The sequence below is a fragment of the Peromyscus maniculatus genome, chromosome 6 (assembly GCF_049852395.1).
Source record: "Peromyscus maniculatus bairdii isolate BWxNUB_F1_BW_parent chromosome 6, HU_Pman_BW_mat_3.1, whole genome shotgun sequence".
NCBI lineage: Eukaryota > Metazoa > Chordata > Mammalia > Rodentia > Cricetidae > Peromyscus > Peromyscus maniculatus.
The window spans coordinates 85219304-85232835 of NC_134857.1; the positions used below are offsets into that span (position 1 = coordinate 85219304).

Below are 13532 nucleotides of genomic sequence, written 5' to 3' on the forward strand. Positions count from 1 at the left end.
AAATTTTGTTTTTTTAATAAAACTCCTAGTATTTATTTTTATTTGTGGTTTTTCTTTTCTTTTTTTGAGACAGGATTTCTCTGTGTAGTCCTGGCTGTCCTGGAACTCAATCTTAGACCAGCCTTTCTTTGAAATCCGCCTGTCTCTGCTTCCCAAATGCTGGGATCAAAAGTGTGCATCACCACGCCCGGGTTCCCTAGTGGTTATTTTTAAAAATATCTTTGTATGTGTTTGTGTGTACACACATGTGTGCAATTGCCCAGAGGTGAGAAGAGGTGCTGGAGCCCCTAGAACTGGAGTTCCAGGTGGCTGTGTGCCGCCTGACATGGGTGCTGGAAACAAAACCGTCTTCTGCGAGAAGAGTAGTGTTCACTCTTGACAGCTGAGTCATCTCTCTAGCTCCCCTCCACCCCCCACCCCCACCTTTTTTTTTTCTTGGAAATGGCCTCACACTGCAGTTTAGACTGACCTGAAACTATGTAGCCCCGTCTGGCTTCAAACTCACAGCAGTCCTCCTGCCTCAGCCTCAGAGACATTATTCACACCTAAAAAGGAGCTGTCCTTTACAAGTCTTTGCATGTTTACTGAGTCCACAGTAGTGGAAAGTAGGGCACAATTTCAGAAACCCTGAAGATTCAACAAATTAAATGGTTATAGTTGAATGTCTCACCTTGAGAACAAAGGCTGACAGAAGGACAGAAAGGACAGACACAATTTTAGAATAAAACAGGTGTATTTCTATTGGACTACCTGACACAGAAGACAGTGTGGTATGGATGGATAGTATGAATGACAAATAATACAAATATATTTTATTTGAAATCAACAAAAATGCTTACACAGCTTTCATTGCGAACAAACTCCTGCCTGACTGTATTACTAAGCAAAAACAGCGCTGAAGCAAACACCTTCTGTTCTGACTTGTATTTGGGGACAGGTAGGAAGACACTACTTGGTTTTTTAAAAAACTGACCTTCCCCTAAGGCCTGGTCATAGAAATGTAAACAATGTAAATGAATCCACCATTACCAGTTGTCATAGGTCATAGCACATTACCTGTGTGCTCTGAGATCACACATACCTGCCAACATACCTGGGAAGATAGCTATATCACAGTTACAGATGAGTTCTAGGCAGGCAAGATGAGGGAGAAAGAGAAACTTGGAATGGGTTTTACATCTTGTTTAGAAAGAGCATTAGCATTCTCTAAAATACCAGGTTATGACAGGAAGACACTGCCTAGGAGTTCTCCTTTTCACCTCGATTATTCCAGCTTTGTGAGTGACGCAGCTGTTTGGTTTTTCTGCTTATACAACAATCTTGCAGATAGCAGTGAAACACAGATACCTATTATTCCTTCAACACCCGTGTTTTTCAAGTTTTATCCTCTACTACATCCACAGTATGTCGTCACCAGTTCTGGAATCTTAAACAGAAATACAAATGGGCAAACTCTTCTAAAAATGCTGCCATCTGTTGAGGCACTCCTACAGGACAGCACCGGCAGGAGTGGGCCGGGGAGAGACAGTACAACACTCACTGCGGCCGGACTTGCTCAGACTGGATGGGTCAAGACAGCCAGGATCTGATCCTGTGTTTTAGCTTTTCCACACATTTAAATACAATAGAACTTTGGGGGGAAAGTCTCCAAATGACAGTTCTCAAAACAAAGCTTCAGGGCTAGCTACATCGAAATTCCCTTGCCAAATAGTAAAGCACCTGTGACCTTTACAGTAAGAATGAGTACTATTGACGGACAAACAGAATTTAGGGCTAGGGTCTAGAGAGGAAGGATACATAATAGGCATAAGTTCTATTTAGTGAGAGACAAAGTCCAGCATTAGGGCATAAACAATGCTCAGAAAGTTGTGGGTGGAGGGGGTGGATTCAGCTGGAGGCTGGCTCCTAATAGAACAGCAAAGGATCACCAGGTTGTTTGATCCTGTCATTCCAGCATTCCAGGTGACCAGACATCATTCATTTCCTTCCATTGAAGAAAACAGGCCCATGTGATTGACAACCCTGGTTTACCCCAATGCTTTTTCTAAGCTGCACTTCCTGCAGACATTTATGGCTACAATGGAAATATATGGGAGGAGACAAGAGAATGGAAATAAATGTTCATGTGCAGGGGATGTGGTTCAAGTCTTTGGATTTAAAAACAAGTTCCCAGAGAAGCTGCTGCCATGGAATTTTCAGGAAACTTCCTTTGCCTTCCAACATGGACCCAAAAAGCCTCAATCCAAATGTATGAAAACTACAATTGTCAGATGCTATTAACGATCAAAGCAGTCAGAGAAGGAGTGTGTCATCCACTTAGCTACAGTTTGTAGCATGGCCTCTTTAGCAATTGGTGGATCGGTAAAAGCCACTGAAGTACTGGAAATGTTTTAAAGCATGGAGTAAAAAGTACTGAACAAACACTCTGTAAAAACCAGTCATAGGACATCATGGCTACGAAATTTTCTCAACAGTAAAATGACTTCAGGATAGATCTCTTTGACATTAAATGCAGCAGATTTAAAAAAAAAAAAGATTTACAAGTAGATATAGTGATAACAGAAAATTACAAGGCAGAGAACACACACACAAAAGAATCAAGACAGTGCTGTAGGTTCAACAGTATTCCATGAGGCTAGAAGATCTGTTAACTTTGTTAACTAGCAAAATATCACTCTTGTTTGTTTATAAATCACTTATTTATCATTGACCCCACCACGTTGAATCCTTCTCTTTCCTTGTACTGGAGACTCCTACAGTTGGCCCTTAAGCATTCTGCATTTCTTTGCCAATCTTGTAACTGAGTATCTTGTTCCAGTCGATTTTGGTGCGGGTAACTGGAAGCTGCCGGCGCAAGGCCTTGAACGTGGTGTCTGACATTGTTTGGTAGTTTTCACTTATTGCTGTCTGCAATAGATAATTGATGATGAGTTGTTTGAATAGAAAGAGCTGTTTGTGAACAGGAAGGTAATCAGACAAAGGACACGCTAGACAGGACACAGGACAACAGATATGTTGAGTTCCTTTCCAATCTTAAAAGCAAATCAAACTCATCTGTGTTCCTGAGACATGGCTGCAGTCTCCTAGTATGAACAGAATGCCAAACTGCAGGGTCTGTGGAGTCTCACACTTAGCAATGCTCAACAGTGTATGCTCTTATGTTAAAGGACACAAAGGACTAAACAAAATCACAGAAAAATTACTTCCAAATTTTCTTACCTGATACTCATTTTCTGCACTCTCTATGATTTTAATAAACTCCTTGGCAGTTTGGGCTTCATTCTAATGAAATAAAAGAGGAAAATAATATTTTAGAAATGTGTAAGCAATGAAAGGACACTGAAAAGCCCACCCCACGAACTGACACTTGTACAGTGATCCTAGTTTATTCAGTGCTCATGTGCACACTGTCTCTTCTTAATCCCAAGACAACACTGTCAAGTGGGTATGCTATTATCAGCACGGTCATTTAAGTGACCTGACCAAAATTATACAGCTTATGAATAATAAAGAAAGGATATAAGGACTGGTAGGAGAGCTCAGCAGGTAAAGATGCTCGCCCTCAAATCAAGCCTGACACCTGAGTTCAACAACTGGAACCGGCACAGCGGCAGAAAAAAATCTGACTTCCTAGGTTGACCTCTGCACAAATGGCATGTGTGCACCACTCTCAAATAAATTAAATAAATGTATCAATAATAAGAAAAAAAAAAAGATGGGACCTAAATCTAGGACTTTGCCAGAAGAATCAATGTTCTCTCCATTCTACCATTAATTATTCCCCAAACATAACATCCTGTCTTGAAATTGTGTGCATGTCTGTTGCATGTGCAGTATTGGGGATTGAACCTGGGACCTTACGTATATTACACAAATGCTCTACTGCTAAGCTAGATCCTCAGCCTTCTTTCCTCTGTATTGTCTATCCCCCTTCACCCCCACCCCAGACAGGGTTTCTCTGTGTAGCCCTGGCTGTCCTGGAACTCACTCTGTAGACCAGGCTGGCCTTGAACTCAGAGATCCACCTCCCTTTGACTCCCAAGTGCTAGGATTAAATGCGTGTGCCACCAGCACTGGGATGTTTTGTCTTTTTTTGACACAAGGTCTCATGTATTGCAGCTTGGCACTGAACTTGCTATGTAGCCAAGGATGACCTTAATTCCGGATGCTCCTGACTCTGTCTCTCAAATACTAGCATTACAGGTATTACCACCAGACTCAGTTTCTCAGTCCCCTTTTAGATCAACTTTTTTATTTATGTGCATGTGTGTGCGCACATTTGCCCTCAGAGGCCAAAGGAAAGGAACTTTGGAGCTGGAGTTACAGGTGGATGCAAACCACTACTATGGATGCTGGGAACTAAACTTTGATCCTTTGTAAAAGCCATCTCTCCTGACAGCATCTCCCCTCACAAGTCCTTTAAAAACGGTTAGGACAGGATCTCATAGCAAACTGCTATGCAGCTGAGGCAGGCCATGAACTTATTTTTTCCGAAGACTTGTTTTATTTGTAATTATGTGTATGTGTGCATCTGTATGTGGGCTTATACATGTTTGAGTGCAGGTTTCTGCAGAATCCTGAAGAGGGTTTTGGGTCCCTTGGAGCTGGAATTACAGGGACCCTAACCATTGAACTACCTATCCAGCCCTGGCCTTGAACTTTTCAGTCTTCCTGCTTTAGCTTTTTGAGTAGCTAGGCTTACAGGTACAGGTATGGCTTTTTCTTTTGTTTGAGAGAGTCTCACATATCTTGAGTTGGCCTCAAATTCAAATTTTATTTTGAGAGATTCTCACTAAGTTGCCAAGGCTGACCTTGAAGTTCTTCTATAGTTGAGGGTAGCCTGTTACAATGTTTTGAGACAAGGTAACCTATTGCCAAGGCATCAAGGCTAGCCTGATTCCACTTCCTAAATGCTGGGATTATGGAACTGTGCCACCACACCTAATTTCATTATTTTTAATTAAATATTTAACATTCAATTTTCATTTTAAAAATTATTTTATCAGAGACAATATCTCACATTGTAGTCTACACTGGTACTGAACAATCTTTCTGCCTCAGTCTTTGAGTATGAAGATTACAGGTATACCCTGCCATGCTGAGCAGTTTTATTTTTTAATAATGTAAACATTGATAAATAACACATAAATAAAAGCTCTTTGGGAAATTACTTTTAAGAATAAAAGGAAGTAATGATACCATGAAAGGAAGAATTAAAGAACACCATCTGTCTCTCCTTTCAGAGTATTTAGAACACAATACTTTCTGCCTTAATACTAAATATGTTTCCTAATTATATGAATATAGTCTTATAGGATTCATGACAAACTCTTCATTCACCTAACATTTACCAATTGGAGGCATTTCTGTCCTAGAGCAAATCTTACAATTAAGAAAGAGAAAGAGTTGCCCCTCAGTGGAGGCGCACACCTTTAATCCCAGCATTCAGGAGGCATGAACAGGTGGACCTCTGTTAAGTTTGAGGCCAGCCTGGTCTACAGAGCTAGTTCCAGGAAAGCCAGGGCCACACAGAGAAACCCTGCTTTGAAAATAGAAGAAAGAGCAGAAAACACATGTCTCAAAGCTGGGCATAGTGGTGCATACCTGAAATTCCAGAATTTAGGAGGTGGAGGTAGGAAGGTTAGGAACGCAAGGTCAGCCTTGGCTACATAAGATCCCATAAGGCCCTGGGTTCCATTCCTAGTACTGCACAATGGGCATAGTGGTGTATGCCTATAATCTGAGCAAAGGAGAGGTAGAGGCAGGAAGACTAGGAGCTAAGGTCATCAATGGCTACAAAGCAAGTTCAGAGACAAACTAGGATATACAAGAACCTGTCTCAAACAACGCCCCCCCCCCCAAAAAAAAAAAACAACAATAAAGAAAACAAAGTTCTTTTAAGACATGACAATTATCTCTAGTGAAAGACTTTAACCAAAACAGACCCTTGGTCATAAGAGGCACTGAAGGAAACTGTTCAAATCTGACAGTTGTCTGTTAGGGGCAAAGCTAATTTTCTAAAAAAGACAAGCAAGGCTGATATCCCACACTGCATACTCACAGAAACAGTTACTGAATCTTGCACATCTTTATGACTGACCAACTGAACATTGCCATCTTCATAATAATGAACCTGTGAGAGATAATATTTGAGAAGGGTTATGCATAGTTCATGCAGAAATGTACTGCTAAGGGAATGGTCCATGTTTGAAGCCATTTTTACCAACTCGGAACAAACAATATGATCAATGACAATTCACAATGGTATGAAAGTTCACATAACAAATTGAAGAAATCTCTCTTTTGAAGAGAAAAACGGATTACTAAGTTTAACAGACAAGCTTGCTCTATTATAGGCACTGGGCTACACATTATGATACAAACACAACTAACATTCTACAGTGAATTCAAGGTCAGCATGGGCTACAGAGTGAAATTCTACTTCCCAAAAATAAAACCCCAAAACAACAACAAAAAATATGTAACTAGTTTGAACATTTATCACAGTTTTTATTTTTAATTTCTTTTGACAAAGTCTCACTCTCCTGAATAGATAGGATTATAGGCCTAGGCCATAATGTTATGCTTCTTAAGAACTACATGGAGCTGGGCAGTGGTGGCGCACACCTTTAGTCCCAGCACTTGGGAGGCAGAGGCAGGTGGATCTCTGTGAGTTTGAGGCCAGCCTGGGCAACATAGTGAGTTCCAGGAAAGGCGCAAAGCTACACAGAGAAACTGTTTCAAAAAACCAAAAAGAAATTCAACTTAAATTCTACTTGCTCTAAAACAGAACCATCTCCACAATCCAGTTACTAATGAAAGAAAACCAAAACACAACAAAGTCCTGTTGACTAATATAAACTTCAATGTGCCTGCTATTAATTTAAGTCTTCAGAAATTGTTACTTCTCAGAATTACACTTTTGCCTACAGAATAACAAATTGGCTAATGAAAAATATAAAGAGTGAGAGTATCTAGATAACTTTTCCAAATAATGCTCAACATATGACTTTTATTTTATTTTAAATCAAATCATTTTTTGAGTGTATATGTGTTCATGTGTGGAGGTCAAAAGACAGCTTGCAGGAGTCAGTTCTCCTTTCTACCATCTGGGAACTGGGTGTTAAACTCAGGCCATCAGCCTTGAGAGCAGATACATTTATCTGCTGACTATCTTGTTAGTTCTTATTCTGACTACTAAAAAGTAAGTAAATTGTAGGCCCAGCTCCTAGAACTTGGGAGGACAAGGCAGGAGATTGGGTGTATGCAACACTCTGTCTCAAAATTAGAAAAACAAGCCATGTGGTGGTACAGGCCTGTTATCTCAGCATTTGGAAGTGGAAGCAGGAGGATCAGGTATTCAAGGCTCTAGGTCAGAAGAGGAATACAAGAGAACCTGTCTTAAAACCAAAACCACCCCAAAACTCAGGGCTGGGAATTTTGCTTAGTGGTAGAGAGAGCTTTTTTAGCACCCTGGGTTTCATCACAAGCATACAAATAAGCCCTGCTTAGTGGCCAATGCCCACAGTCCAAGAGGATGAGGCAAGAGGATCAATTCACAGTTATCTTAAGCTATATAGGCGCAAGCTCAAGGCCAGCCTGGGTGCTACTTGAGACCCTATCTCAAAAAGACAATAAACAAAAAGGCAAATATAAACACCGATAGAAAATTTTGTCAGGAATTGTCACTCTGTATGTTCTAACTATAGGTTTGCACTGGAAAAGATAAGCACAAATAACTATTTCTGTCTGAAAAAAAATCTATTTACATAAATGTATCACAATTTACCTGATTAAAGACAGTTATAAGAAGTCTAGAGTGTTAGGCCACATTATGGGTTTAGTTGTCAAAACCAGAAAGATAGTTTTGTTATTTTCAGTTGGGCTCTCCATGAAGGAGACCCCAGGAAAAAGATGTGAGGGAAGGAGCTTATTTGTGAGGTATCTTACTTAGGAAGCACTAGCAAGGGACTAGTGAAACTAAAGGAAAGAAGCTTTGCAAGTACACTGCTGAGCTAGTTACAGCTGTGGGCACCAACCTCTGGGAGACAAAAGAGAACATGCCCAGTACTGTTCTTCCTCTAGGGTACAGGCTCCTGTTTCTCTATTAGCTCGTTCACTAAAAGTGTTCTCAGATCAAAGACTCATCGTTTCTATCCTGTCTGCCTGAGCGGGAGTATGTTCCTGAGGCCAGGATGGGAAAGAAGTAGATAATAACATACATGGAGTAAAGATGGATGCGGACAACACCTGAATGTATGTAGTAGCTTTAATCTGCTCCTGTTTTGGTGCTGGGACGGACCCTGCACTTGTGTATGTTAGGTTAGCCCTCTACCACTAAGCCATGTCCCTGTCCCCCAGGTATTCTTTTGATTAAGTCATACTTTGAAAACGCAACTCTTACTTTTTATTAAAGGCAACGCAATACATTAAAGATATGATTAGATACTGGTCATTTAATTTACCAGAACTATTTAATCTGACCTCAGTTAGCTAGACTGAAAATAAAGCACCTGAATAAGTGTCAAATCTCTTCAAAGATACCAGGATAAGCCAGGCAGATAGCAAACGAGCTAACAGCTACCATTCAGCTTCCTCTGTCCTGACATCAGCATTAAAAATCTGTTCTAGCCGGGCGGTGGTGGCGCACGCCTTTAATCCCAGCACTTGGGAGGCAGAGGCAGGCGGATCTCTGTGAGTTCAAGGCCAGCCTGGGCTACCAAGTGAGTTCCAGGAAAGGCGCAAAGCTACACAGAGAAACCCTGTTTCGAAAAAAAAAATCTGTTCTACTTGACTACTGATATTCCATGAGATGATAATACCTGGATGTTCTTTAGAATCCCTCTGCTTTAGTTTAAATTTAATTTTATTTAAGGCCAGCCTGGTCTAGAGAGCAAATTCCAGGACAGCTAGGTCAGGGTTTTTTGAGAAACCATCTCAAAAAAACCAAACCAAACCAAACCAAAAACCTACTTTTCTGTCAAAAAACCAAGCAAAACAAAAAACTTACTTTTCTGTTAAAAAACCACATACACACAAAACAAACAAACAAAAAACCCCCAACAACAATAAAACTCTTCTTTTTAACTGGGGGGAAAAAAAGGCATGGTCTCTTTACATAGCCCTGGATATCCTAGAACTCACTATGTAGACCAGGCTGGTCTCAAACTCACTTACCCCCCCCCCCCCCAGGATTAAGTTTGTGCCACCATGCTTGGTACCCAACTCCTATCTTCTTAATACTCGCTTGCTTTATTCTTTCCTCAAATCAGTTTGATTATTCCTAAAGATCTCGTTGTCCTTGAAAGAAAAAATAACCTGTAGTATGTGCTCTATAATCATCCTTCATCAACCCAGAACAGCTCTCTTCTCAGGTAACTCCGGGAAAGGAGGCTTCTGCTTCCATTCACTGCTACTGCCCTCCTTTTTGCATCAATGTATACTCAAGTCCCCTTCTCCCTCCTCTCTGTGTGGCACTGGGTCTTGCTCACAGTATGGAAGTGCTCTGTTAGTCTTTATTTCTAGAACGGAAAGCAAATGCTCCCTGTATTTTAACCATCATCTATAAACGCATCGCACTCTTACCTGAATCTTGAGCACTCCAACCACCTGGGCCGTCGGTGGTGTGATTGTGAACTTCCACTCTGATCTCCAACGACCATTCCTATTAAAACACACATATGCATGTGATGCTGCAGAATTAGCAGCAGGCACAAGAAAGAGGTGTCTGTCACAGAAGCTTGCAATGGTGGTGGTTGGGAGACATTTTCAATATAATAAACTCAAGATTGTCAATATATAAGTTTGGATCCAAAAGGCTGATCACAAATAAGCTATTCCTAAGGGATTTGAACTTCATTTTTCCTTTGTTCCCTCTGAGGCAAAAACACCTGTTCTAGTCATAAAAGGTTCTTCTCAAGTCAGGAGAGGCTGCTTAGGAGCACTAAGTTGTACAATCAGTCCCAGGTATGGACAACCTCAACCCAAGGAAAACCAAAGACTTTCAACTGAATACTTTGTAAATCACATATTCTCACTTGGTATAACAAATAATATTTTTCAAAAAATATAATTATAAAAGTCTTAGAAATGCAGCCAGGACTGTTACACGGAGAAACCATGTCTTGGGGGGGGGGGACACGACACCACCAACCCCACCCCACACACACACAAAAGAAAAGAAAAAAGGAAAAAAAAGTCTTAGAAACAGAAGGAATCTAAACAAGGTCTAAGTCTTTCATTTTATAGATGGAGAACTAAAGTCTCTAAATCAAATAATCCATCCCAAGACAGTTTGAAAACAAAACCTCAGTCACTGATTTCTTTCTAATATAAATTAGACACAAATAGAAGAGAACATCTATGTCTTACCAGAAATTTTTGGGCTGAAACTGGTGGCTTTCAATACATGCAATAATGGTCTGTTGCCCATCTATAGTCTTAGCGTAAACCTATTGTAGGAAAAAAAAAAAAAAACAGTTAAACATGAAAAACATATTTGTACAAAAGCAGTATTCTAAATTGAAATCCTTGAAGGGGGCAAAGAGTCAGAACATGCTTATAACACAGGCCTTCCTGAGATATGAACACAAATCAGATGGGTTACATTCCAGCAGAAACAGTGCTACAGTAAACCCTAGGAGGCTACTACTTCTGGCTTATCTTACTGTAAATGAGGTGCCATTTAGGATGGACCTCACAAAATAATGTGCATTTCTGAAAGGCAGAGAATGAGGCTAAAGACAAGTCAAGAAAGAGTTCAGCCAGGAAACCAAGGACGTGCTAACTGGCAACTGGTCCTGCCAGGTTAGTGGAGTTGTGTGAGATGTACTAGTGGGAGACAAAACAGAAAGAAATCGATTAACTAGCAGGTAAAAGGTTTAGACTGTTTTCTTCATACAAGAGACAACAAAACAAGACCAGAACCAATATTTTGGGAGAAATATCAATACTGATACAGAAGATAAAATGGAAAAAAAGCTTGAGGTCAGTTAGGAGGCCACAAATTAACCTAGACAATAGTCTAGGGTGTTGTGAATGAGAACGGAAAGGAGGAGTATTACCCAGAATGCAAAAGTACAGTCAGAGGTTGCACTGGCTAGTTTTATGTCAACTTGACACATGCTAAAGTCATCTGTGAGGCGAGAACCTCAAGAAAGAAAATGTCTCCATAAGATCCGGCTGCTGTAAGATGTCTTTCTGGATGCTGTGAATATGTGTGGCTCCCATTGGATAATAAATAAAGCTGTTTTGGCCTATGGCAAGAAAGCTTACAGCCAAGTGGGAAATCCAAGCAGAGATACAGAGAGAAGAAGGGTGGAGTTGGGAGAGATGTCAGCCCATAGCCCAAGAAATAACATGCCAGCAGACTTGTTAACGCCACGACCATGTGTCAATACAAAGATAACGTGTCAATACAAAGATTTAAGATGAAAGAGCTTGCCAGCAAGAAGCCTGAGCCATAGGGCTATATGTTTGTAATTAATATATGCCTCTGAGTGATTATTTTATAAGCTGCTATGGGAGCTCAGGTGGGAGAGATTTGACTGGCCGTGGGGCTAGGTAGGACTGAGAAATTTTCCACTACACCCAGCTGTAGGCAAGCGTGTAGGGCATTTTCTTAATTAGTGATTGATGGGGAGTGCCCTACCCATTGTGGGTGGTACCATCCCTGAGCAGGTGGTCTGGGTTTTATAAGAAAACAGGCTGAGCAAGCCATGGGGAGCAAGCCAATAAGTAGCACCCCTCCATGGCCTCTGCATCAGCTCCTGCCTTCAGGTTCTTGCCCTGCAGAGAGTCCCTACCCTGACTTCCTTCAGTGACGGACTATGATGTAGAAGCACAAGCCAAACATAACCTTTCCTACTAAACTGCTTTTAGTCACGGTGTTTCATCATAGCAGCGGTAACCCTAACTAAAACAGAAGTCTAGCTGTATGTTGTAATCAAAGGGCAAAGTGAAAAAGAAGTCTAAGTATTTCTAAACCTGAATGATGTGGACCAATGTGCTGCCTGCCATCAGCAGATTGGGAAACCCAGATGAGAGGTCTAACTAGCATTTAGAAATATCAACTCTTGGAGTGGAAGTGGTGGGGATGTGAATGGAAATGCAATCACCAAAGAAAGCAAGAAAACAATCAGTACTTTAGAGTCTCAAATGCATTTGTAGTGTATTTTCCTATTTGTTTGAGACAGGGTCTCACTCTGTAGTCCAGGCTGCCAATCTTCCTGCCTCAGCACCTCAAGTGCTGAGATTCTAGGTGTGAGTCCCACACTCAAGCCGTTGCCTATTTTAACTGCACTATAAACTCTTTGCTGTTTTTGTTGTCTTGGTTTTATTGTGAAACAGTGCCTCATAGTCTGTTACTCGGGCTGGCCTGGAACTCAGTATGTAGCCCAAGATGGGCCTCAGACCTACTCAATCCTCTTTTTATCAAGCTCCCAACTGCTGGAATTACAGGCATGAGCCCCGATACCTGGTTAGACTATAAACCTCCAGGACAGAGAAATATAACTTTGGAGAGTGCCTAAATGCAAAATATGGGGGGAAAGAAAGCAACAGCTATAGAGTAACTGCAATTAATGGCTGTTGGCAAAGCCACTTAGCAACAAATCATTTCTAGAGCAGGCAGTTGGGCTCAGTGTGAAATGGCATCCATATAGAAAAGAAGGAATGAGTTGGCTGGCTCAGTCTGCTCAGAGCAGTTTGTATAAAATGGCAAAGACAGTGCAGAGTCAAAGGTTCAGACCTGCACTGCTAATGAGTAAATACACAAACAGGGAAAACAGCCCTGGGTTTCCTGGGGAACAGAGTGCAGGCCTGGGGGAAGGAAAAAGCAGAGAGGAGGAAGAAACAGGAGGTACAAAGAGGAAGTTAAAGAAACAAGCAATTTACAGGAATTACTGTGGTTGAGATAGCTTTACCTCCCTTTAAAGAGTTAAGACTTTCTAACTTCAGGCATGGTGGCACATGCTTGTGATCCCACCGCCTGGGAAGTAGAGACAGATGGATGGAAGAAAGCTTACATGAGACTGTCTCAAAAATAAAACCAAGACTATATACCTAGGTAATGGAGGACTACACCAGAAGAAAAAAACAAAGTACATACAGCCATCCTGAAGACATAGGATAGTATAAAATCAAGAATAAGAATCTTTTTGCCTCAGAGTCAAGTATAATAGAAGGAAGAATAAGACTTCTGAGTATGGAGAAACAAGAAATAAAACTTCAGTCAGTCTTAATGCTAATTAGATGTAGTAGTTAGATGCTCATCTGACAATAGAAAATGTCTGGAACACACTGTACAGAAAACATGACAGGGTAAGATGAAATTAGGGGCATCTAAGGATGCTAAGGATGCAGGTTACTAGGATACTGCAGGCAGCACCAGGACAATTCTATCATCTTCTGGTGCTCATATAATATCTCAAAGAAAAAAAAAAAAAAAAAAAAAAAAAAAGGTCTCAGTAGGGTTCTTTGGCATTGAGCTCTCCAGATTAAAATGTAAATGGTCAGGCAGGGTGGTACAGGCC

General features: G+C 40.9%; 1 protein-coding gene across 1 annotated transcript in view; it reads right to left on the reverse strand.

Annotated features, from left to right (window-relative positions):
• Window positions 1–714: 714 nt before the first annotated feature.
• The window catches only part of Capza1 (capping actin protein of muscle Z-line subunit alpha 1), a 38640-nt gene continuing 25822 nt past the window's right edge, over window positions 715–13532 (reverse strand). The window contains exons 6-10 of the mRNA XM_076574761.1: window positions 10372–10451; window positions 9586–9664; window positions 6062–6133; window positions 3220–3282; window positions 715–2907 (exon numbers count right to left, since the gene is read on the reverse strand). Coding sequence (XP_076430876.1) covers window positions 2767–2907; window positions 3220–3282; window positions 6062–6133; window positions 9586–9664; window positions 10372–10451 — 435 coding nt within the window. The 3' untranslated portion in view covers window positions 715–2766. The remainder of the gene's footprint in view (window positions 2908–3219; window positions 3283–6061; window positions 6134–9585; window positions 9665–10371; window positions 10452–13532) is intronic.